The sequence below is a fragment of the Tympanuchus pallidicinctus genome, unplaced genomic scaffold, assembly GCF_026119805.1.
Source record: "Tympanuchus pallidicinctus isolate F22 unplaced genomic scaffold, pur_lepc_1.0 scaffold2, whole genome shotgun sequence".
Taxonomy (NCBI): Eukaryota; Metazoa; Chordata; class Aves; order Galliformes; family Phasianidae; genus Tympanuchus; species Tympanuchus pallidicinctus.
The window spans coordinates 8,355,787-8,382,314 of NW_026294721.1; the positions used below are offsets into that span (position 1 = coordinate 8,355,787).

General features: G+C 37.8%; 2 protein-coding genes across 4 annotated transcripts in view; one reads left to right on the forward strand and one right to left on the reverse strand.

The window, feature by feature from the left end:
- Positions 1–3,560: 3,560 nt before the first annotated feature.
- Positions 3,561–25,742, reverse strand: NOP14 (NOP14 nucleolar protein). The gene is made up of 18 exons (XM_052683059.1): positions 25,262–25,742; positions 22,467–22,601; positions 21,488–21,629; positions 20,818–20,963; positions 20,228–20,365; positions 18,714–18,836; positions 17,460–17,591; positions 15,883–16,216; positions 14,468–14,598; positions 14,142–14,227; positions 12,404–12,539; positions 11,167–11,268; positions 10,171–10,324; positions 7,322–7,481; positions 6,438–6,585; positions 5,480–5,598; positions 4,179–4,334; positions 3,561–3,832 (listed from the first exon to the last, which is right to left on the reverse strand). Exons 1-18 carry the CDS (start codon positions 25,457–25,459, stop codon positions 3,733–3,735), a joined length of 2,640 nt encoding a protein of 879 aa, XP_052539019.1. The 5' UTR covers positions 25,460–25,742; the 3' UTR covers positions 3,561–3,732.
- The window catches only part of GRK4 (G protein-coupled receptor kinase 4), a 36,049-nt gene continuing 33,421 nt past the window's right edge, over positions 23,901–26,528 (forward strand). Inside the window, exon 1 of one of the 3 annotated variants that reach the window (XM_052683079.1) lies at positions 23,901–23,937. In XM_052683079.1, coding sequence (XP_052539039.1) covers positions 23,916–23,937 — 22 coding nt within the window. In that variant the 5' untranslated portion in view covers positions 23,901–23,915. Of the gene's footprint in view, positions 23,938–25,990; positions 26,232–26,528 lie in introns of those variants that run through there. The other 2 variants (XR_008206843.1, XM_052683078.1) reach the window with 2 other exon arrangements.

Genomic DNA, 26,528 nt, shown 5'->3' on the forward strand with positions numbered 1-26,528 from the left:
GCATGTTGTGATTGAAATCTTTACCTCACGCTGCAGCAGTTCCTTCTTGCGTTAACGATTTTGGAAGCGAGAGCACGGCTGTTCCAAGAGGAGAAAGACGTTCTATTATTGCTACAGTTAGCAGCGGTTAGCCAGGTTTTGGTACGCCCAGATTTCCGGCTGTCTGAACAGCAGAAAATGGCAAAGTTCCTTTAATTTCTAAAGGGACTGCTCCTAAAGCAAACTGCTCCTTCAGAACACCGAGTTTTAGAACACACAGAATGTGGATACGGTATTAATGCCACTGCCCAAAGCTGTTCTGCTGTCTGACTATTCCTGGCCTCTGCCCTGCTGGAATAGAACGCAAGTATGTGGGCACAAGCGTACTGAAGACATGCATCTTCATCATCTTAACTATGTAAGGAAATAAAGCAATATGTTTTTTAAAAGACCTTCTTGTTCCCTTCAAGGAAACGTTCCTACTGGTGATGTGGGCTTATACTTAAGAACACTTAAATGGGGACCTCACACCTGACAGTGCATTGCAGATTCCTCAATAGACAAGATTACCCAAATCTAACCTAAACGTGGCACCAAGATTAACAATTAGGTCAAACAGAAAGCTGTCTTCTCTTGCTTATGTGGGCATTCACATACCCAGTTTAGTAGGAACAAAGGAGTTTTGTACATAGCATTCAAGATAGCATATCAGAATATCACATAATGAATATTAGTACTATGCCAAATACTTGAAGACATCAAGCTCTGCCCAGCAGGAGTAGGAGCACAGTTGTTTTGCAATAAGCTTAATGTTGAGTTTGAAGCAGCCCCAGTGCCCCAACACAGCAGAAGCTGGTGGTGGAAAGCAATAGCTTACATGAAATGATGTGACTGGTAACATTGAACTGCATGCTAACTTCCAACTGGCAACCAGAAGATTGAACTTTTGATTAAAATAAATAAATAAATAAAAGAAAAAGGTTTCATACTTGCATAAATAAGGTTAACTTATGCAATTTCTTGCTGAACAGTTTTGTTCTCTCTCCCCATTCCTTTACAGTATTCATATTTAGAATGGCTGTTCTCTGGGACAGCTGATGTTGACAGGTAAACTACCTTGAACAGTCAGTTGAACTGAAGGCAGAATGGTAATTTTCCTTCTTTGTGTGTCTCATGTTGTGATTGTAGTTTCAGAATAGCTTTGGTTGTTTGGTTGCTTTTTCTTTTTCTTTTTTTTCCCCCTTAATTAGTAACAGATTTAAAATTCACAACAGATGCATCACAAAAGGCCTATTATGACAATTCCTGCTTTAAGAGCAACACTGAGACAAGAGAGTAATTGGTGAATGTGTTCAAGAAACTTGATGAGTTAATCTTGTTCATATGAAAGCCCAGAACTTCTTAGCACCTTCTGTTGTATCAGGTGGTATCACCACATCTGCCTAGCATGGAAAACAACTGGACCACGCTGATCATTAAGCTGAGGCAATCTTTCATTTCTGTGCACATAAACCACTACATGTTATGCACTACTATTATATAATGGTATATAATACTAAATCTGATATTAAACATTAACAATACCCTTTCTTAAACTGCACACAGTAATTTTCACCCAGCATCTCAAGTACTTCTGATTTCAATCTAGCAAAAACAGTTGCATGAATTTATCAGCTGAGATTTCCCTATCCTTTATCTTCTCCCCTCAGAATCTTAAGATATCCTTGCTCCTTACCTCCTCCCAATAAACGGTCTCTTCCACAAACACTACCATCCCATCTTATTCACATCTATTTTTTACTTCTCTCTTTCATGGTGGAATAATAAACAGCTGCAAGAGGTACCAAAAATTGCCGCCCCGGGATCAAAACGCAGCTGTCAGACTCTCTGTGATTTTAATACCCAGCTGTGCAAATCCTCTTGAAGCTACTTGCTGTTGGAAAATAAAGCCAGATAAACTCTAATACTTATTTGACAGTTTAATTGTGCAAAGGACAAAAACTGAAGATGGAAAATGCTGATTTATAGTATGAAATAAGAAGTTAGGTTTCTTCCTCATTGCTTCACTCTGAAGTTCTTGTCTTGAACCAAGCAGTATATATACATACATACTTTTTAAGATAACGATAATCTATCTTTTATTATTTTGGACAAAGGAAGGAAAAAAAAAACCTCCATGCTGTGCCAAATGGAAACAAAACAGGAGGCACATTGATCTGCTGAGATCTCTTTGAAGTTTCTGGAGATAGCTTTACTGATTTTGGAAAGGAGAACTGAAAATACATTTTGTTTTCAAAAGCATGAGTAGATTTCAAATACAGATACCTCGTTTGTTTGTGACAGGAGTACCTCCCCACTGGTACTCAGTATCCAGCCTGTTTTAATACTGGTATTGCTTTTGTAGACTTGATGTTCACACATTCATTACTTTGTTACAGTTGCAATGAGATTCAGTAAAAGCTACTATCTTCAAAGAAAGAATACTCTTTTAAGAAACATACATAGGTAAATCTTTAAGTCTTACCTTACAAAGATAGTTTAGCCATGAGTTTAAATTCAAAGCCGAAGAGTTTAACTCACTCCCTCCTAGTTTTAGTCATGCTTCCAGGTTTCATTTGGAAAAACAGCACAAGCAAAACTTTCTAAGACAATCTGAAACAAGAAGAACTGTAAAATCAGATTTACTTCCAGCAAACCTTTCTTCACCAACAGTAGATGTTACCATTCCTGAGTTACCCATTGGCCAGAAGAGTGCTTTCTGGTGTTTTTCTTTCTTGACGGGTTTTCATAAAGAACCCTGCCTAATTATTTCATTTGTTCTAAAGATTTTCTAGTTTGCTCTTTTCATTGATCCTCAAATGTTACTGTGATAGAGGATTTAATTTTTGTAATGCTTTCCTTCAAAACTTGTAATTTTCTTTCATGCAAAAAAACCCAACCCTGTCTCTAGATTTATCAACAGATTACAATGAATGTCTGAGTTATGACCTAGTTTAGACTAGCACCTTCAAACAACTGTAGTGTTCTTTGTTTCAATTCAATGTTTCCTCAAAGCACAGTATTTTAAAAAGAAGTATTTACTGGCTCTACTTGAAAAGCAGATATTTTCCACAGTTATGCTAGGCAGTTCACTGTAATTACACATATATGATAAAACAAATAGAATTAAAGAGGTTACTGTCAGCTTAAATCAGATGTTTACAAATATGCTGAGGAATTGTAGTTAACTGCCTTAGATAACCAAGAATTTGAGAGCTCAATTCAATCCAAAAATCACTGAAGAGATGAATGGATGCACAACTTTAATAAAGGACTTGAAAAAAGTGCTTGAAAAGCAACTCCATTACTCCACCAAAACCATGAATTAGAATGAACCAATGCTACAGAATAGTTACAGTATTACTGTTAAAGTTTCAAGAATATTACCACTATGAGAGCTGCTTGCAATTATTCAATATTAAAGAGATATCAAAAGATTTTTTGTACAATATTTGTGTGATTTGCGATAGAAATAAACACTGATAATTCTGATTACTCATCCAGATACTGTTATTAAAATAAACAGAAATACACCACACACATACAAAAGTGTTATTTTTATTTTTCTTTCACTTTTTCAGACAGATCTGATGATGTTATTTGTCTCAAAAGGAATGCATCCAAAGGATGCAATTAAAGTCTGTGCAAAAGCCATACAATCGTGGTATTTTATACACCAGTAAAACCAAACTTTCTGTGCGTAGACAGTCCCAGTTAGTTCTTCCCCTTTTTCCTTTTCATAGCTTTCCATTCACCTTCCTGTGTAGCAAGACTACCAAGAAGCTCTTTCACTTTTCGCTTTCTGGCTGAATCTCTGCAAAGGAAGCAATTAATATGTTAAATATTTCAGAAGGATTATATTAGGGAAAGTAAATAAGTACATTTAGACAATACATATTCATCTATAAGAAGCCCCACAAATCTTAGATGTCACCAAATACTTCAATTAGGAACTTTCTGCATGTTCTGATCCAGAGAAATGAAACTACAAAGTCGAAATCTAAAATGATCTCTAATGAAAATTTTCGTTTCCCCCAATGTGTCCATTTTTTTTTCAAGTTTAATACTGTTTATCATCACTTCAGTCTCCCCACACAGCAAAGAAATGAACACACAGAATAACAACTCTTAAACTACTGCTGAAGCAAAGGCTATGTTACCTCTCCATGATTTCTGAAAGCTGCATTCTAGCCAGAAACTGGTTGTCCTTCCGGATCTCACGAACGGCTCCCTTAAATTCACGTTTATGTTTGTGAATCAACCGCTTTCTTTCTTGCTCCTTTTTGCTGCCTCCCTGCTTTCTTCCAAACTCTAAACTGAAATGAAAATATGTATATGTGAACACAGAACACTGTGTGATCAACTTTAAAAATAAGGGGCTGAACATATCAGAAGAAGGGTCACCGATCAGCTGCGTATCATCACCACGCAGATTTTAAGCAGATAACATTTTCCAGAAAACAGATACACTTCAATACCCCACACAGCCTGCATTTTGTTAAACAGATTGAAAAAGCTGGAGCAGAAAAACAAAAGGTACCTGGAAAAGAGGGAATCTCCCAATATATTTTACATTTTTGCAAACTTTCTCTACAGATAAACTCTAAAAAAAAAAAAAAGGCCCAATCAGTTACAAGGGAATAAATGTGCGTGGCAGAGGAACAGCTGTCTCCTTAAATTAGAATGAGTAAGACAAGTTTTTGCCCTTGCAGATAATAAACAGGCCCAGATGAGTCAGCAGTCAATATAAATCAGACTTCCTGAATCAGAATACAGTTCTACCATCTACAAAAGGAACCAGCGCTATTTAAATTTAATTTCAAGAGAGAACATAACAATGTACATGACCATTTTATCTCTATAAAAAGAGAGAAAGAAAGCTACATGTTTTTTGTGCCTGCTGTTGTTGAAAGGCAGAAAACTGCTCATATGGGAGGAAAAAGGAATTGTGCAGCCTGGTATATTTATAAGAATGCTTAATGTGATGCATTATCTGCCATGGTCCGTGAGACAGAGTACAGTAGTAGTCTGCCTGCTCTTTTGCATCAGTTAAAAATCCCACAGCAATTCATCATTCATCTTTACTTCTATATATTTCATATGATTTTTTATGAACTACTGTCCTTGAGACTCAAGTGCTTTGCAGAGTACACAGTAACGTAAGTCTCTTTTCAACTTGAAATTTATTAATTTATAACTGATTAGATGGGCAGGACTTGGTTCCCAGTGCTGTTTCTCCCCTCACACAGTAATTTCTGCTCTGTTTCTTAGAATCCCTCTTTCCCTTTTCTTCCTCTCCCTACCACCTAAGTTCCCAGCCCTTTGCAGCTCGTGCATAAAATGCAACAGAGAAACAAGTTGCCCATTTTATGTCCTGCCTTCCAACTCTTTTTAGCCTGAAGCCTTAGCATCAGAACGCTTAGATACACTTTTTGTTCTGCACTAAGCTTGCTTTACTTACACTTTCACAATCTTGGGCGTATACTGTTTCAATGGCACTGGCTTCTTTTTCTCACATATCAGTGGAGTATAGTGCTTTGCTTTGTTCTCCAGCTCTTTCAGAGCACTGTGATACCATTCCTGAAAACGCAAATCAAATTACAACTTCAAAAGTGTATTAGAGACACCATAATTCACAACCTCCTATAAATTAAATCAATAGCAATCTTCTCCCCATACGATGTTCTTCTGAGAACAGCTATTCGTTAGGATACTGACAACACTGAAATGCTGTAAACTTTCCAGGCCGAACAATTCTTTAAACTTTTCAGGAATTTCACTAAGATGGAAACATGGGCAATCAGAAAAGTCTACAGATAATTTTACCTAACAGATGAATAAGTGAGACTAAAGCTAGATCAATTCAAGAGCCAACTTTCAGAGTCATTTCAAGTAGAACTGCTAATTTTTTTTTACTTTGATGGCAAAACCCAGGCCATTTTGCATCATCAACATTACAAAACTTTGTTCTCTTTATTTCATAATGCCTCTTTGAGGAGAGGACAATTTTGCTATATCCTAAAGATAGATTAAAATATATATATATTTGAATTTAATTGCTAGGTAAATAAACTGACTTCTTTTAAGTGAAGTAGCAGACCAGGTGTACATATGTTGATTACAATCTCATTAGCTTGGTGTGTGTATTTGGTTGCAGCAAGTTCTGCTCTCCGCAATTAGAAGTGCAAGATAAGACAGACAATGAAAAATATCTTCTAAGCATTCTCTACTCCTCCTTGTTTTCTCCACAAAAACATCACTTATGATATTTGAAAATCACTTGTAGCAAATACCTGACCCTTGAAAACATCTCACAGATTATTCTACTTTTTTTTTTTCTTTCCAAAGAACAGATGAAGATGACAGCATTTATTAATGAGCCAATTGTATCAATTATTTCACACTGGAGGAACACATACCTGCATTTGTTCAGGGTATTCATTTGCTGACACATGCTGTGTCAGGAGTACTCTTACTGGATGCATTATTTCATGGAACGATGGTAAAAACTCGTATAGAACTGCACATCTTTTAACAAGATCAAGACACAAGGCAAGACACGACAACCTGGTAATATAGAAAATAATGTAACAATTTCACTTGCAAAAGCTGTACTGCACTGTCAAGTACAATGTATTACACTAATTAAATTTTGGTGAACTAGCAGTGTCTATTATTAAGACTGTCTGACACAACCAGTTACAAGTCTGTTCCTGGTTGTTAGTTTAGACTAGAATTTCACTCTCTTTATGCAAGCAAATACCCAAGAAAGCCATCAGCAAAAACTACTTATGTTGGTGCACAAAGGACAAAACAGTATTGTGTCTTTGCTGCTTGAGTAACAGGTTTTTACACTGCTTCTAATACTGTCACACTCAGAACAGAATTATGTTGTTTTTTTTTTTGTTGTTGTTGTTTTTTTTTCTAAAAAAAAAACTTTATCACAAAACACTTATCATCCCTGAGATGTTATGATATGACACACAGACAAGGTGAAAAATGCGGTCCAACATGTTTTATGTTTAACTTTGTTCTTTCCTAACTGTGGTGCTGGATTACTTCTGTGACTCTTCTAGCCCTTGTAGGTAAATGCAGTATTTATTTCTGAAAAGCATGACAGTTCAAAGTATTGAGCACATCCTCTGTATCTGCATCATCCAATCAATCCACAACTGTACTGAAAAGGAATGGAGGGGTTGAGTGCTCCACATACCACTTTAATATAAGATTCATAATTCCATATGCTACAGAGTATTAAGATACAAACAAAGCAGAACAGCTCGCTGCTCTTATTCTCACATACCTGATATGATTAATTTCTGTTTTGCTCAATTCCTTTAATCTAGTCACAACACTCAAAGGCAGGTTTTGCTTCTGCCAACTTTCCAGATCCTTCTTATCACACACCAAAAGCAGTTCTAAATTTTTTCCCACTGGTGTGAATGGATGGACTACAGTATAGCCTAAGAAACAAGAACAGTGATCAACAAATAGGTTCTCAGTATTAATTCTTTAGAAGTTCCTAATCACAGTCTTAAAAAAAAAAAAAGAAAAAAGAAAAAAAAACCACACCCCAAACTTCAGCAGCATTAGGATTCTCTGAAATAACGGACTACAAGCACAATCATAATTTCGTATGAAGAGAGAGCAGGTATCTGCCCTGTGGGGAACAAGATGTACAATTAAATCTGCAGGCAAGGGTGAAGTATTGGATATGCTTCAGAGGAAAGGGCAAGGAACAGAACTTTCCCTTGGAGTTGTGAGTTGTGGCTTATTGACCAGAAAGTGGGCCAGCAGAACAGTGAGCGTGAACAGGAGAAGCTCACAGTTACCGTACATCACTGAACCTCTCCAGCTGAGGCCCTTAGATGCATACTGTAAAGTCCTCTCCTGTTACACCTAAGTAGTTTTAAAACAAGAAGAGGAAACATAGAACATGAACTGGGGCAGGGCACATTGAAAAGACTTGAGAATTACTACGCTAAATCTCACAGCTAAGGTAGAAAATAATTTGCAGTCCCCATGCTGGATCTTTTTCTTTTCTCTTTATTCTTTAAGTTCTGCAAACTTACAATGGAACTAATTTCAAAAGTGTTTATTATTTCTTTTACTTGTGAGAGGATAGCAGCTCTAAATCAGAGTTCCATTAACCGAGGCTATCAGCAATGGTGATCCCTTCCTATTCTTTCCCTCCAGTTTTTCTACTAAAAAAACCCAAAACAAACAAACAAAAAAAAACAACAAAAAAAACCTAAACCAGATCAGAAAGTGTACTTGTGTACTTTAGTCTTTCAAGAAGTTGTGTTCCGTACCATTTCGTGTGAAAAATAAATGGATTGAACTCATAAAATGAAAACAATAAGTTCTACTTGTTGATGTTACTCATTGTCAAAATAAAACCTCAAGAAATTTTTTGGTGTGATGACAGAAAATATTCCAGAGAGCTGGATGTCAGTTTGCTTTAAAATATTCACTGCTGACAGCAAAACCATCACATTTATAAGTAACAGTTCCCTCAGGGATAGTTATAAACACAATGGAATATCTGGTAACTTCAAAACATCAACACTGAGTGAAAAATTTTCAGAAAGAGAATGCTGTGCCTTTAGTATATACTTTATTCACCGCTCCTTCCCTGCTAACAGAAAACAACACTGTGAAAATTTAACTAACGCAAATACATTAGCAGAAATACAAATGAAATTAAAAAATGGTTAAAACTTAAATAATTACCACTAACTATTTTTAAAAAGCTTATCTGATTTTGCAAAAACCTGTATTTTAATGGTATCTAAAACCTCTGTAGATCATAGATTCCTACAAGAGTACACAAAGGAGAAAACAGTTTAAGTGCAGTGTAACCCATCCACTCTGTAGTCTCTTCCCACTTTGTTCTAAGAGCTCAGCTGTTGGTGTTCTACGAATCCAGTGCTTTAGCTCTGATGCAACCCAGCTGTGTAACCTTGGCTCACACTCCAGAGGAAACTGCTACACTGTGAGAAGGAGCTGGGTGAGTCTGCAGGTTACAGCCACACAAGCTAATAAAGGTGAAAACGCAATACTAAGCTTGTTGAGAAAGGGATCATTTGTAGCTCAAAAACTCAAAAGAAAAAAAGAACACCAGCACAGGAAGGCATGAAAGTCTTGAAGGAATAAAAAAGGGAACTGCAAGACAGCTACTCAGTAATGCTGAAGATAAACTGAAATACTGAAACAACAGAAGATGAACCTTCCATGCCTGACTGATGACTGCCCAGAGAACAAAGACTTGAGGTGTTTCATCAACAGTGATGAACACAGTAATAATTACTCTGAAGTTCGTTAAATCCCAGATGTCTTCTCTGAGTTTTTGCCAATAAATAATTGAAAATTTTCATATGAGAATACTCTTCCTGCAGTGCTCAAAGACATTATGAGTGACCCAGACAGAGACACTAGCACATGAATTAGCACTGTGCTCTGACAAAGCTCCTCTAGGTGAATTTTTGTCACTAAACACTTCAACAAGAAGCTCCAGATCTGGAGCAATTTTAAAGCTAGAAATGAGTCCACACAGGAAAAAAGAAGTCATAGAAAGACAAAGACTGGAAGAATGGCAATTGAAAATCACTTGCTAGCAGCTGGATCCCATTGAAAAGACAGTTTTATTGTTCTTGTTTTCTGCGTTTACACAGTTTACACAGTTATGTTACAGCACAGACTAATCTGCTTGTGGGGATAGCTGCCCTCTGTTAAACTACAACAAATCCCAGACACATAAACAAAAAGGAATAACAACAATTTTGTGACATACTTCTCTTGGTGAAATGGCTATTAGTTGATAAGGAAGAGTGCACCATTAACTGCTTCCTTACTGTGAAGAACAGGGTACTCATTATAATCCTATAGGAACTGTGAATTTTAGGCTGCAGTCCTACAGTGTGGTCTACTTAGAACAATACTGCAAAGTACTGCACTGTGAGCAATTTAAAAGTTTGAAAACATTGTTTCTTTCCTGAAAGATCAAAGCTATGGAAGGCTAGCCTAGCAGATGGTTGGGCTCTTCTGTTCAAAACATTAGATTCATTGTGAAAGGCAATTAATTAATCAATGAAATTTTAAAGAAAATCACTAATATAAAAATTTCTTACTCATTTACTCAAACAAACTCACCCTGGGCCTGCTGTTTGGGTAGAGATATGTGAAGTACTCCAAGAAGAAAATTGATGAGTTCTGGTACAAATCGTTTGGAGAGAGATACATATTCCAGGAGCAAAGAGCATATAAACAAACCTTTAATAACATCTTGCAATGTTGTGATGCGGCACTATAAAAAGAAAAAAAGAAAGCACATTATTAGTAAATGTCTGTCCAACACAAATGCAGCATCCCTCCAAAAGCATAAATATTCAGGGACTTGTACACATTTTAAAATCTGTATAATGGAACCCTCTGGATTTAAGCGAAAAATATGGCCTTCCCTTAGCTCTTACTGAAGAGCATAGGCACAGTTGATGAGAAAGATGAGGTTTAGCCACTAGAAGGTGCTCAATCACCAGAAAGTTCTTACTGCTCATTTGCTCTGCTGTCTGAACTATGTGTCAATTTTAGTCCTACTTTTTGCCTCCAATGCCCCTAGTCCATTTTCGTAAGTGAAACAAAGAAACATCAGGCTCCAAGCAACTTGGATCAGCAACAGTAACAAAACAACTAGCTCAGAACTTTCAAAGCCTATATGAAAAATATTTGGATAGAAAAGTAAGTGCTTAAATACACTGCAATACACTGTACTAGGTAAAGTTTTAAGGAAAACACACGTTACTGCTTCTTAAAACCCTTTCTTGAATTGGAACAATTGCAATATATGAAAGAGAAATCACTAACAAATGACTTTGTACTTCATTCAGTCTGTTCCATTAGTTTCACATAGTTTCTCATATAAGATATTCTTGCAGCTCACAAAAATTATTAGATCAAATTCTGAGTTGGATTGTACTCCATGAGAGTTTTTTCTCTTAATTTTTTTCTGCATTTACTATCTGTGACCAAACATAGAGCATCCTTTTCAGTGCAGTTACAATATATACACATTAATTATAACACAGTTGGAGTGCTAGGAAGAAACAAGGAAGTGAAGTTGTATACAGAGACACAACATCATAGACATACCTTAGTAAGCAGCTGACTCATGTATATAAAAGCAGGAGTTACAACTGGATGCCAGAAGTCAGATGTTGGAAACAGCAGTGATGTAATTTTCAAATAAATAAGCTGATAGTGAATACAACATAGAATGGAGAGAAAATGCATTAAGACAATTCCAAGGATCTTAATTTTACACATATGTAACTGTGATAGATGAGTAGCTGTCATGTAGTGGTCTAAAAATATTAAGGCAAACATCATTCAGAAGTCGGATATATTTACAACCTGTTTACTGAAATGACTGTTTAAGATACCTGAGAAAATAAAACATCCACTGTGTGTCGAACTGCATGTTGTAAGAGCAATAGACAAAACATACTAAGAAGCTAAAAGCTCTCCACAATACATTTCCTGCAAAACCCAAAACATCCTGAAGACTCTTCAAAAAGAACTCCATATAAATATTGTCCAAGCTATGAGAAGCAAGTCTTCCAATCAAATTCTTTAATTCACTTTCTTTCAATACTCTAAATATCCAATTAGGCAACATTGTTTTCTCAAGCTGGGAGACAAAAAAAAAACCCCAACAAGTAGTTCTCTTTGGATTACTGACTTACGTCTGCTCTTTGAAAAGTCTACTACATAAACAAATATTCATTTTCTATATGTTCCATGTGAATTCTCTAACAGCCATTTACCTGAACTTTGAAAATAGAATCTGTTCAGATTTAGCATGGCTACTGAAATTCTGGAGTATTATTAATCATAGAATAATACAAGAAAGTAAGTTCAGTCCTTTCACTCTGAGTCATTAATTTAGCATGACTCACATCTACAGCATTAAAAATGGTACTTTAAGTCCATTATGTTATTTCCTTGATATTTTTCTGAAACTAAGAGATACTACACTTCTATGGAGCATTTTTAAAATATTTGCACTTAATGTAACTGAAGAAATCAGGACATAACAGACAACATCAATATCCATGAAAATTTCATCAGGAAAACTAATAATGCTCTACTACATCAACTGGAGAGGCAATTTTAAGATCTGTTCCCCTTGTTAATATATCAGTCACACTTCTACTCTGTAGAATGTTTTTTTATCTGCACATTTAAATTTAAGAAATATAAAACTTCATAGATGCTAATAACTCATTATATAACTTGAAATGCAAAATTACATCCCCATCATGCATTTACTAGCATTTCTGTACTAATGGAAAGAGCAAGAGCTTGCTTAGCAGCAGGTATTTGTTACCGTGTCCAAGCCTGGAAACGCTGCACGGCCTTTGACTTCAATTACTTCTTCCATCTCATGAGCAGCGTCTCGAAGGACAAACTTAATATTGCCACTGGCTGCTTCAGGAAACATCTGGCAAAGATTGTACAATGGCCTATTAAGAAGAAATGTAAGTCATGATCAAGTTACACCAGTGATGTTAATTAAAAACCTGATTTTTAAGTATCTGCAGGGTGGTTTCTTGTGTTCCATCCATAACAAAAACAAACTCCCTGAAACAAATTATTTTTAGAGAAATTGCCACCACAGCCCTACACAGATTATGACTGTAATACTTTTGGTTTACAGAGATGTACTTTTCACTGGGCAATCTGAGATTTGCAGATTGGGCAACCTCTGATTTGGAGGTTTCTAAATCTTAATAATAAAAAAAAATAATTAAAAACTTTAAAATACATTCCTAAATAATCTCAGATGTTAAAACACATCTTTCTAAATCACCTAACTCTTCATTTTACTGTACAAAGATATGCTGGCCATATCAGGCAACTCATAACTCAAAATATTCTCATGCAGTGTTAAGGAACACGTACGGCAGTAACATGGTTAGCAAAGTTATTACTTAAAATACAAAAAAAACCCAACCCCACAAAGTTAGGCCAGCTCCTGGCCTGTGGTTAAAGCCTACAGGAAGGTGCACTCAGACATCCTGCATCTGCTTTTCAGTATTTTCATTTAAAATGTTTGCAGTGATATTAATAAGTCTCAGCTCTATAAAACAATCAAAATGTGTGCATGTTTTTATAAAACCTCAGCATGTGTGGCTATCAACAGCTCTTGCTGATGAATGCAACAGAGTAATGCATGCTAAACCTGCACATAACAGCTTATTAAAAACTATTTCCTTTAGTTTTCACTGTTTGTTTTTTATTTCAAGGTACATACAAATAATTCACTACAAAAAAGTTGCCTCAGCCACAAAGTCAAGATAGGAATAACAGACTAATTTTGATTGTAAGGGACCTTGGGGGGACATGGTGCAATTCCCTGCTCAGAGCACAGCCAACTTCAATGCTGAATCAGCTTGCTTACAGTTTCGTTCAATTTTGTGAATCTTCCACAGCTTCTCTGGGAAACCTGTAATAGGGTTCAATACAATTGCTGTGAAGATTTTTTCCTTATAAGTAACTGGAATTTCCTTTACTGCAACTTGCATCCATTGACCCTCATCCTTGGCCATGTAACTGTGAGACAAGTTTGGCTCTCTTGCCACAATAAATACCCATTATATATTTGAAGACAACAATTCCAAATTGCCAATTTCCTGAAAAATGTTTCTTCAGAACTTTTATATGGGCTTGCTATAACATTCTAATTCTATTTTCACTTAGTTCCTAACGAGAGTGAATTCACAGAATGGAAACACATGTTAAAAAAAAAACAACAACTGTACAGGCAACAGCACACCGTCACTGCAAACCGTAAAGCCCTTAATCTGCTGAATGGGTAACTCTATACAGAAGTTTTCATGCACAGCTGGCATATTATTTATCTACTACCCATGAAAAGCACTTACAGATAAAAAAATTACACTATAATGTCTTGGTACAGTTAATAGTCCAGACAACACATGAAACAGATTTAGGACACTAAGTTGCCTACAATCCTGACAGAGCTACATATTAAATACTTCACCCTAGGTAGCTTTTCTCTTTAGACCAGAAAGGAGCAAAAGTGAACACGATCTATTACTTACAGGATGAGTTTGTCAATTGCTTTGAGCTCTGGTAGATCCAGAGTTGCTAACTCTCCAATATATTCCAGAAGAAAGCCAAATAGTTTCTGCAAGAAGAACAGTATGTTAAAAAACATTAATTTTCTTTCATCACACATGTTTTTCAGAACAGCACAAAAGAACAGTGATAAAAAAGTTAGAAAAGAAACAAGCAGTATGTTGATTGCACTGTTATAAGAACATGTACATGTTATGCTGTTTCCTGAATCCTTAGTAAAATTTAAGCAGGGATTCAAAGTTAATTTCAAACCTTAAAATACAAGATAAAACAAAACACAAAAACATACTTCCAACTTTGTTTTGTTTCCTACTGCAAGACTTGGGTGATTGCATTTCTGAATCCTCTCCAGTATAATAAGCTGTTGCTCTACTGTTCTTCCAGCCAATAAAGACTTCAATTTCTCATAGGACTCAGGAACTGTAAGGTAAAAACAAAAAATTACCAAATCTCTAACAGTTATTTAATTCAAGTGACCACCTAACAGATTCCCAATTTGAAAGTGTCATCTTTCAGAAAAAAAGATAACACATGGCTTTTAAATAGTAATCCTGTAATGGTAGCCTATCAAAATGTGTGTAACATAGCACACATGAGCATAAGTCAGAAAATAAGACGAATGCTTTTCAACAACCAAGATGCAGTTTGTGCTGTATTTGCTGCCCAGGCTGAGCGTAACTACGCACACACACATGCAACACATCAGAAGTGAGCTTATGCATTCATTCAACCATAAATTTACCATAATACAATTAGCTCTACATTTAATTCTCATCTAATGAGCTTTTGTATGAAGGATATTAAATAAAGTAAGAAACTTGCCACTAATGGAAAATAATTTTACCCTCCTCCCCAAAAAGTAGTATTTTAGTCTCCTGCATAAGTGAATGTGCTAAATAACATCTTAACCTGTTCAGTTTTTGAGTTATTTTAATGCAATTGCTTTCTAGTTAAGATAAATCCTGCATGCAATTTAAAAGGCTTTGGGTAATGTATGCTATTTCCTTTTGATGGGAAAAAAGCAAGCACTACGAGAAGGTTGTTTGAAAGGTTGTTCAATCTTGTGTAACAGTTAATTATATTAGAGAAACTTATACTAGGACAATAGCTAGTTGCATTAAATACTCAGTATTAATGATTGGTTTGTATACTACTTGGAACATGCTTCCTCCTAGGTACAAGTCCCAAAGGAGTCAAACTTTGACTGTCTCTATCTCAAAATGCTAAGATGCTGTATCACAGGGATGACACCTCACCCTCTCTATGCCGCCTCTCTACACCTCTGACAAAAAAGAAGGAAAGCTCTCCTCATTTAAACATAGATGACAGAATACTATTTTAACTTCTCTCATGCAAAACACAGCATTTTAGACTGGATGCACTTGGAAACAAGTACAGATCTTTCTGTTTTCATCCTCACTATGTCTTTGTCAATTTTAAGGCTGATAGAAGCAGAAGTAAATGTTCTCGGGTGAAACAGATGCGGTTTCCACTGCTCACAGCATGATCAGTGCTAATCACTAAGAACAGCAGCTACTGTCTGCACTTGGAACAGTAGGAGACAATTACGAGGTAAAACTTCAGATTAGAAGATTTAGATTAGAATAGATTGTCAGGAATATATAAGATACTGCAGGACAGAGAGAAACACAGGTAATAAAACCTTAAAGACAACAGGGATCTCTGCATCAGTCTTTTGCTTACCAGCAAATGTATATGGAAGCTCTGATTTGGCAGCTTCCATTTTTGGATCCAGTTCCTCCACATTCTGCGATTCATTTTCATTTGCCTTGTGTTTCTTTTGTTCTTTGTTTCCTGCAGCTTCTTCTTCACTCTCAAGGTCAGACTCAAGATCCGAGTGGTTATCTGACGCAACATCCTCCTCATCTTCAGTAGCAGATTCTTCCTCATCTTCTTCATTCTCATTATCTTCCTTCTCACCTTCCTCTTCTTCCTGTTCCTCTTCATCTTCTTTGCTCTCCTCCTCTTCTTTGTCCTCCTCCTCCTCCTCCACATTTTCAATGTTCATTTTTCCATCCTGCCAGTAGAGAAAATAAGCCAATTAAAACACCAGTGAAGTGACAGCAATTTGCCAGAATCACCATGGAAATGTATCTTTAAAAGTTATTATGACCAAGCAGTGACTGGCAGCTGTGCCAGCCAAGAAGGAATTTTAAGAAGAGAGAATGTATACAGATAAATGAATAGAAGTGTATTTCTAAGGAGCACTAAGAGATAGGAAGAACAGGATACAGTATGTAAGGACTACAATATTACCAGTGGGAAAGTAAGGAATACTTGCATAAAATTTCTACATCACTTACAGAAGCATTCTTGGTAAAAAAGACATTTTAACTACTTCTATGCATTAAAAGAGTGTATCAGATAAATAATTGTTCCTATCTTGGTTTTCTTAATCAAAAATTTAAATGCACATTCACAATTTGCATTCTCTGCTGAGAGGAGCACTTCTCTTGCTACTTCCATATAAGAAGATGAAAGGATCAGTATGCACACACATGCACCACACAGTCAGGGTGACTCATTGCATCAGCTTTAAGGTTTTACTCACTCTGCCACCTTAAGCAAAGCTACTTCATATGGCATATAGTGCAAATTAAAAAAAAAACAAAAACAAAACATAAAAGGCAACAAATGGAAGGGCTAAGGACCTGTCCGCAATCCAGTTAAGTCAGAGCACAGAAGGCTATAGAGCACAGTAGGACTACAGAGGGAAACAAGCATTCTCCTTTCCTCAGCACTTTTAAAAAACAGATAGAATACAGTATTAAAATACAAGAAAGACTATCTACAAACAGCTGCATGTTCAAGACAAAGTCACCAAGATCATCAAGGGTCACAGAAGCTGTGCTATGAGGAGATGCTGTGGAACACACGGTTTTTTTCAGCCTGGAACCAAACAGCAGCCTTTCAGTGCCTGTAAGGGAAGTCACTGAGAAGGCAGTGCAGCACTCTGCATCACAGTCCGTGGTGGCAGAAAGAGAAACAACTGGTTTAAGTTTAAACAAGAGAGGTTCAGATTGAGAAACTTTTTTTACAGGAAGAAAATCAGCAGAATATAATGCCTAGATAGATTGTGTAGCCTTTATTCTTGGAGATTTTTCGAGACAAGATTGAACAAAACACTGAACAACCTGGTGATTCCACAACTGACCCTGCTTTGAGCACAGATTTGGACTAAAGTTTCCAGGGATCACTTCCATACTGATTTTCCTATTTGCACTTCAGAACCTTGAAAACGCTGAGATTTCCTATCTTACCTTGTAAGACAATAAACGTCTGTCATCTTTGTCCAGGATAAAGCCATCAGCTAGATCATCAGCTGACACATGGCTGGGTTTCTTTTTATTCTCTTGTTCATCTATTCCACGCATTCGACGTAGTCGATCTGCCTGTATTTTAGGAGAAGTAACATACACAGAGAGATCATGTTTTTACACAAGAATGAAAGAACTCTCAAACACTGCATTTAAGAAAAGCAAAGGGGAAAAAAAGCTAACTAGAATTATCAAGTAGTAGATGAAAATTAAAAACAGTGACTTGGCAAATTATGAACAAAAACTAATATTCTGTTTTGTTGGGCAGTATGATTTGATAGCCTAATGCAATTGCATATGTGATAACTGTTATTTGGAAGGCTTTAAACTGGGCTTTCAAATCTGTTATGTTCTCTTATTTTATCTGTGTGGTTTACCAGAAAATGCAGCTTCCATTGGTGTTTCGTGATTCTGCAGAGTTTATTTCTTTCTCCTAAGTGTAACAAGTTCGCAGAAAACATAATCTTAAGATTTTAACATTACACTGAATTTACAAATAGACCCAATGGGCAACATGTGAAACAATCATTTTCAGAAGCACTTTCACTTTGGCACTCAGCTAGATCATCCATCAAACAACACAACAAGAATAGGAAAGAAAAAAAATCCTTTCCCTTTTGCTGTAACATGAAGGTACCACCTCTCTCTACCATCTTAGAAGTGTCCCTAACATCCCAAAAGGAAAGGAGAGAAACATTTACCAAATAATTAATTCTTTCCATAGGACTCAGAGCACAGTATAGAAGAAACAGCATGAAACATTTCCCAAGAGAACCCTATTCCTATGCAAAGCAAAGCTATATACGTGCTACTGCTGGAAGATTTACAACACCAGAAGAAAGCATGACATGACTTGGCAGCATATTAGCTCAACTTGTTTGCAATAAAATATCCCCCCTTACTGAATTGCATCTAAACTCTGAATAATTTAAAACGTTTAAAGGCAAATCAAAGCGATATTCTATTTTTTATCAAAAAGAGTATTTACTTGTTTCATGAACCTCACTAAGTCATGTACTAAGTCCATGCTTCCTTTACTATATTAGATTCCAAACAACACACAAAGAGATTTCCTGCATTTGCCCTGTGATGAACAGCAGTTTAGTACCGCCACTTTCAATCGAAGGCCAGGCAATAAGTATATGTGGTCACTCCAAAAAACAGATTAGAAAACAATCCGAAACCATACTGGTGTACCTCCAGCTTCTGGAGTCGCGCCTCCTCCTCTTTTGCCAATTCCTCTTCTGTCTTCATCCTTTCTGAAGGTTTTGCTTTCATCTCGAATCCAAGTTCGCGAACAATCATATCATATTCATCAGGCTAGAGAAATATTTATACAGTTGTTTATTATCTTAGTTTTATTATTCTGCTTTGCATCCACCCTTCTACCAGACACAACTGGAAAACAAGGCCTTTAAGAAATAAGGCAAAGACTGTCTAGAGAAAGCTGCTTTCAATTCAGTTTTAACATAAGGAATGGATTGAATGATTGAATAGAAATTTTCCCTGAACTCCCCTCCATTTAAATTATTCACAGATGAAGAACTTACAAACATTATCTTAAATGAAAACTTATTAATTGAAATGCTTCAAAATATTATTTATTAATAAAATACTGTTTTCTAAAAAAAACCAAAAAAACGAAACAATTTATAGTTCATAACTCAGTTCATAAATACTGTTAGAAATAAACTATGTATTTGTTATCATATTAATTACATATATATCTACCTCAAAGGAAACAAAAAGAGTTGCTGATGCTCAGCCAATTTAAGCAGCATACATGGGAAAACAGTCACTAGCAGAGGTCACAGTGAGCTTGTGACTACAATCCTCTTGATAGATGCTTAAGTCGCTAACCTGCTTCTTTAAAATTCAGTTCTGGTAATCATTCTTCTTACTTGTCACTAGATAATTTTCTCCTACTTAACATTAATGTTATATTTAGTACACAGTCTGATCCCTGCATCCCTGATAACTCTCAAAAGGAGATTCACATGAAGCAAGGGAAGATAATTTTCCTTTTCAGCAGAGCACAGAGAAGCAATTTTTGTCTAGGATATCACATTATTGACATAGTGGAATATTCAGTATATCATGAAGCATCTTAAAATAAAAAGCAATATGCCAAAATATGACTTTCTGATTCAGTATCTTCTGTTCATTATTTAAGATCAGTTTTAACATGAGATCAGTTCATTATTTCAGCCTTCTGAAAACGGAATTCTACTGCCAGGTAATAAATACCATATAATACAAAATGCCTACAAGAAAAAAAAATACACAGCACAAGACTATAATTTTTATTTATTTATTATTATTACTATTTTTAATTCTTAGATTAAGAAGTATGAAGAACAACAAATAGGAAAAGCCTTGAGGATGTAACAAATCATAAGCTTAACACCTTAATTCCCTTTTTGTAGGGACATTACTCAGGTCACAACAAGGAAAAAATCTGTCGTCAAATAGAAGTTGTTTCACCCAAGAAACGTAGCAAAGGCATTCAAAGTAAGACAATGTTCTCAACAGTTTTTATTCTTCAGGCAAAAGTATGTCTTAAAAATAACCCACAGTCAATAATGTTGCTCAACATGCAACCTCTCTCATTTTATTTCACAAAGCAATCAACTTTGCCTCATACTTCAGTGACCAGGACAGTGAACACCACAAATTATTAGAATAAAAGAAAGTAATCTAGCAAACTTTACCTTGGGTTTTTCTGCCTCTTTGTCCTTTCTTTCTGACTTTGGGGGTTTGCGGACCATGAGGGTTTGGATTTCCTTCCAGTCACTGTCAAGCTTTTCAGTAAGTTCTAAGGCAGTTTCTCTCCGACTTTGCCTTTCTTGCTAGAAAAATAAAACACAAATGCAGCAGTTAGATCCAGCTGGGTAAAACAAAGCACTTACAGCATAAAAACAAATTAATGTATATAAATAAAAAAATAATAAATAAAAAAATAGACATTAAAAAAAAAATTTCAAATGCTTAACATTTTAAAGGTATAAACATCCACAGCGGTAGAAGCAATACAGTTGTACTGAATGCCACATGGGCTCCATACAGGAAACGAGTTCTATGAGTCAAGAAAAGGAGAGACTTGAAGATACAAAAGCATGGCAGACGTTCACTTTATTTCCTTAAGTGTTTACAAGGACAGATGGACATTCAAGGACCGTAGACTCTTTTCCAGACAGTTATCTACATCATTTTCTGTGCTACTGCTACTTTATTCCGCAAAGACAAATTGTGATGTCTTCCATATCATACATCAACATATTCTTTTGAGCTAAAAACTCACCTTTTCTTGTTTAGATTTGGCTATCAACTCTTCTATGAGTTCCTTCCTAGATTTAGGTTTTTCCTCCTCTTCATCTTCCTGCTCGCTTGATGCTTTTTTACGAAGAAGGCCTCCACCTCCTCCAAAGTGAGCAGCAGTTAACTCAGCTAGAAGAAAAAATAAATTGTGCATTTTTTTCAAACTCACATGTAAGTGCTGAGGCTGCTAGGACAGTATCCCCCTAATATTTGAGAATGGGAGCAGTTAAAATTATTTCATCAGCCATATACTACTCACATTCACACCTAAAAAAGATGCTGGACAACTTATACTGACAAACATTTTGCGTGAGATAGGAATATTTTTTCTATATTCCAACTACTATTTATGTGTAGAGGTACAAGAAAACCACTTAAACTTCAGATGCTGCCCAATGCACTTGAAACCTAGGTACACATTAATTCTGAAAAAAAACACAGGATAAAGAAACTTGCTGGTTGGGAAGCTCCAACTTAGCTTCTGCTAAATTTTGACAGTTGTTCCACATGTATTTAAGTAGTAATCTGGCTTCAACAGCCCACCCATTTACACATTTTTCTTCAGTGAAAGAAACAAAGGATGCAAATGTACCAACAACAAAACCAACAGTGAAAAAAAACTACAGAGCAGTGAGATATTAGCTGATAATTACCTGACAATGCTCCTCTTTCATCTGTGTCACTATCACTATCAATAATATCATTCAGTTTTTCAATTTCTGCCAAAGATTGTCCAAAATGAGTTAATTCTTCATCTTCATTGAGATTATAGATATTTTTCTTTCCATAATTTTGCTAAAAAGAACAAAAAACCACACAATTAAATAACAAAAATTTCTAGTTTTCAGGCAACAAACTAAGACCAGCATTTTTAAGACTAGTTGAGAAGATTCTCATTCCAGTTCTTTGCTGTTCTAGTGTTTGTAAACACTACCAGGTTAATATTTCTGTCCAAAATACATGAAACATTAGGAGAGAAAGTATGATGCTTCCATTATTCTTACAGTAACGTAGAAATAAAGCAACTCAGAACACTTAAGAAAGCTTAAGTTTTATCTGTATGCTATTAGCAACAATTCTTCATTATTCCATTTCTGGCCTGAAGAAATGTAGCTTACATAAATCACCAGCAGGCTACAATATTACACTATTCAGTTCTGGACACTGAGTATCATAAAACTGAAAAGAATGGTACTACACAAACAGTTCACATTACAGAATGACAGCATGTTACAGAGGTCCTCCTGTCAGCAAATGAAATGGCTGTTCTCCAACAGCTAGACTAGAATCTCAAATTGTACTTGCTGGTGGTTGCCTTTTTCTAATCCAATTTCCAAATCACAACAAATCTACAACAGTCAAAGACAAACAACAACTGCTTAAAATTGGCTTGCTTGCACATCAGAGTTCAGACATGCTCAAAGAATTTTCTTCTTCAGAAAAACATCTGTCTTGCAACACCAGGAAGTTTTCATGGAACATTCTGGATTCCCATAAACAGACGTTTTTTCATAGAAGTTCAAAACATACAAACAAAACAAACAAACAAAAAACATTAGCCTGCAAAACCTTCTATTAACGGTAACCCTCCCAACCCAAATTTTCTTTTTAATTCCCATTCTTACACTTTACCTGTCTTTCCAAAGCGAAACGTTTTATCATCTTTTCCTCTGGACTTATTTTAGTGTTATATTCACCAAAACGTTTATCTTTAAACACATTCGTCTTTTCTTTTTCTTTATATTCTTTCAATAATGTTTGAGTTCGCTAGAAGAAAAAAAAGGAGATCAAGTTCAAAAAATGAACAGAATCAATGCTTTCAAAGCAAAGGCAAAAAAAGCTTCATGGCATCCTGGCAATATGGAATCATCCAGTCTACCATAATGCAAAACTCAGAGGGTATGGAAAGTATATGCAATACACAACACAGAGTAACGAGCTACACTTACAAGCTGCCCAGAAGACAAAATACGATACACTGTGTCGTGTCCTTGTTTTGTCATACAAGAAAATTAACCATTGCTTCCAAAGAATTCTGATTTCAGTCTGAGGCTTAGTAGATAAGAATGTATTAAAGAAAGAAAACAAAAGTATCAGTTGTACCTCTTCTGGTCTTGTCATCCAAGACATAAATAAACCCAAGTGGGTACATACATAACAGTTCTCTCCTTCAGCGCTGAGCACAGAGGTAAGGCATGAGAGCAGTAAGGCACGTATGAAGTAGCACGTGCTGTACTTGTGGCACAAAGAAGTCAGGCTTATTTTTAAGTGCTAGTGATGTAACTCATGACAAACATTTCATTTACCTTACTAGTTGAAGGAAAAACTTAAAACGTAAAATTGAATGTTATCAGATTTTCTAAAATGCTGAAGTTATTAAACAGTTTCTGAAGAAAGAAAATGCTGGCTGTGTTCAGTTTTCAAAAAATTAGCTCTAATTTAAGAGATGTCAACTAAATCTCATGGACAGGTTTGTACTCCAATGCTGTTTGTACTGCAATGAACTCCCAAACTTGTGCGCTGAAGGAGAAGGCAGGTTTTCTACAACAGGCATTTGTGGCCCCCTGAGCATCCACAATTTACAGCCCCCACCACTACTGACTGCAGAAGCTTGGTTTCATCTACCATTCTTGAAGTTCTACCTTCAACTTACTTCTTGCATAGCATATGCAAGTGAACAATTTAAATGCTGTGTAAGAATGTTAACGTATCTTACTAAGTTGGGTATGGGAAAGCACTTTTGTTCATCATTATTTCATGTCCTCTCTTACCAATTACTTCTATTCATAGAATTTTAATGTATAACCTTTCACAATATATTCAAAATGACAAACTATTCATTTGCTTTCACTGCATTAGTTTTTAAAACAACTTTATTTACAGTAAATACTTTTGTAGTGGAAATGCTAAGTCATGACTTGAATCAGTGACTGAGCACCTGGTGAGAAGGCAGGGACAACTCAAGGGAGCTCAGGTGTATACAATAAACCTGAGTGACCAGAAGGGTTGGAGCCAGGAGCCCTTCCCAGATCTCATTTAAGGGCTGGTAGTGGAAGTAAGGGTATCTCTCTGGAAAGCCCTATGTACCTGAGATCTTCCAAAGGTAAGCAGCTACCTTTCTTTATCTCTGTGCCTATGGCTGTTGTATTTAATCAAGTCCTCATTCGCTGCAGCCTATGATCTAGCTGCTCTGCTGTAATTGCTGTCCTTTCCATTGCATTATAACTTTAAATTATGTTTGACATGCACGCATCCGGATTCAATTTACATGTAGCTATCCAGATTTGATCACAGAATCACTAAGGTTAGAAGAAACCTTTGAAATCATCTAGTCCAACTATCAACACATTCCCACCATACCCATTAACCACGTCCCTCAATGCCACATCTCTAATGTCTTGAACATCTTCAGGGGCAGTGATTCTACCACCTCTCTGGGCAATGTATTCCAACGCATCACCACTCCTTCTGAAAAGAAATTCTTCCTAGTATCCACCTTGAACCTCTGGCACAGCTTAAAGTCACTACATCTCATCCACCGCTAGTAGGAGAAGAGGCCTTACCCACCTCGCTACAACCTCTTTTCAGGTAGCTGTAGAGAAATTGCGTCCATCATCAACGTCCACATCACTGAGAACCTCAGTACAAGCTGTTACATTAAAGTTTTTAAGTCTTAACAGAATCTACAGAAACTCTGATTTCTTTCCTGTTTTCTTTACAGGGAGAGGTCAGAAAAAAAATCCAGTGCTTCACTCAAGGAAAGGATAAATGCTGGAATGTATATGAAGTAACAGCTTCCCTTGTGCAGTATGGATTTTGTCAGGCAGCCAGTGATATCAGTAGAGGGAAGAAGGAACAACAAAAAAGGGGGGACAGTTTCAAAAGGGTCAAGGGTGGGAGATTTAATTCTCTGAAGCTGTATGGACATTATTATCAAAGAGGACATACCAATACTTTGCATCTTAACATTCTTTCGCAATGTAATAGTTAAATAGTAAACTACTGCACAAAAAGCAACCTAGTCTTCCAAGTCAGTGGTAGTTTTGTATCTATGCAGTTTCCACTGCAATGAGAAACTACTCCTCTTTCAGGCTTTCCCTGTTACAGCGATGTTGCAACATCAAGAAGCTCAACATCCTGCGGCATCTAAATCTAGATAATGAACACTTATAATCAACCCCTGTGCTTCCTGCTGTACTCTAGTTCACAGTAACAACAATCATTCTCACAGCATGGTAAGGCACTGAGACCAGCACTGTTTGACTGCTCAGGAGGGAGACATTTGTGTACACTCTTCTTCACCACAGCAACAGCAATCACTTCTGTCATGTGGGATGCGCCTCTTACCTCACCTGTGGAGGCTCCAGACTCACGGCCTCTCCATCTACAGCTGCCCTCCTCCCTCCCCATTTCTGCTGTCCTCTTACCTTCTTGATAGCCTTGGACCGTGACACACCGGGCAGCCCCACATCGTTCTTGGTCTTTCTTCCCAAGATGTTAAACTTCTGCCTGTTGACTTTCACCTCAAAGGGGTTGCTCTTCACCATGGCTACGGTTGGCTCTGCTGAACCCTTGGCTTTTGAAGATGTGGAGGCCTTTTTCTTGCGCTTTGCAGCCTTCCCCATTGCTAGCGTGGGTGAGGAGAGGCTCAGCACGCGCTCGGCACCCGGTGACTAGATCTAGAGAAGCCAAAATGGCGTCCACAGCTAGAGCGTTCCTCAGGCCTGACTGTGGTCCTCCAGGCTACGCGAGACTTGCCTCAGAAACCCCGCGAGAGCCGGTGGGGTGATCGGCACGGTGTAAACGGAGCAGTGAGGCGACAGCACTCCCGCAGCCGGCGTGCCCGAGCTCCGCCACGCACCGGCAGGGAGACACTCTCGCGAGGCTTTCGCCCAAATATCGCGAGACTCGCCGACCCTCTCCCCCGCCGCACTGGGAAAAGCCGGACGAGGCCGAACGAGGTCACTCACTACGTATCCCGGCATGCAGAGCGCAGCGCGCGCCTGGGAGAGGGCGAGTTCTGTCTTGCGATGCCTTCTGGGAGTTGTAGTTCTAAGGGGAGAGGGGCGGGGACGGCGGCGGGGCGGAGCCGGCTGAGGCGGGCGCTTGAGCGATGGTCGGGGCGGGCGCTGCCTGCTCCTTGCCTCCGCCCTCGGGGAGGGGGGAGGCCGGTGCCGGAGCAAGCGGCGGGTGATGGGGAAGAGGCGAGCGCGGCGCTGAGGTCCCGCGGGGCCGGATGAGCGGCGGCTTGGCGTCGCGGCGGTGGCGGGGCTGGAGGAGGGGGCGAAGGAGGCAGCAGGGGCGGCCTCCACTCCGGCTGCCCTGAGGGGAAGGAGCCCCCGACCATGGAAATCGAGAACATCGTGGCCAACACGGTGCTGCTGAAAGCCCGGGAGGGTGAGTGAGAGCGGAGGGGGGGAGGAGGAGGAGGAGGCGGCGGAGGGCGAGGCGAGGGCTGCGGCGGGACGTCCGGGGAGAGGAAGAGGGGCTGAGGTGAGGGGAAGAGGGGCCGGCGGGGAGAGGAAGTGATGGAGGAGGGGGAGAGGGTGGGGAAGGAGCGAGGGAGGGCTGCGGGTGGCGGAGACCCCCGCGGGTGGGGCGGGAGCCGGCCTCGCAGCGCTGCCCTCGGGCACCTGCACCGGGCTGCCGGGCCGAGCGGCGGCCCCGGAGCAACCATTCCCTCCGCCTTTCGGG

Excerpts from the sequence above, each read along its gene's own strand:
- NOP14 (XM_052683059.1), bottom strand. The coding sequence starts at position 25,459 with ATGGGGAAGGCTGCAAAGCGCAAGAAAAAGGCCTCCACATCTTCAAAA. Across the intron at positions 16,217-17,459 it reads GACGTTTATTGTCTTACAAG|GATGGAAAAATGAACATTGA; the intron begins GTAAGATAGGAA and ends CTCTACTGGCAG. Across the intron at positions 12,540-14,141 it reads GCAATTGACAAACTCATCCT|GCCATTGTACAATCTTTGCC; the intron begins GTAAGTAATAGA and ends TCTTCTTAATAG.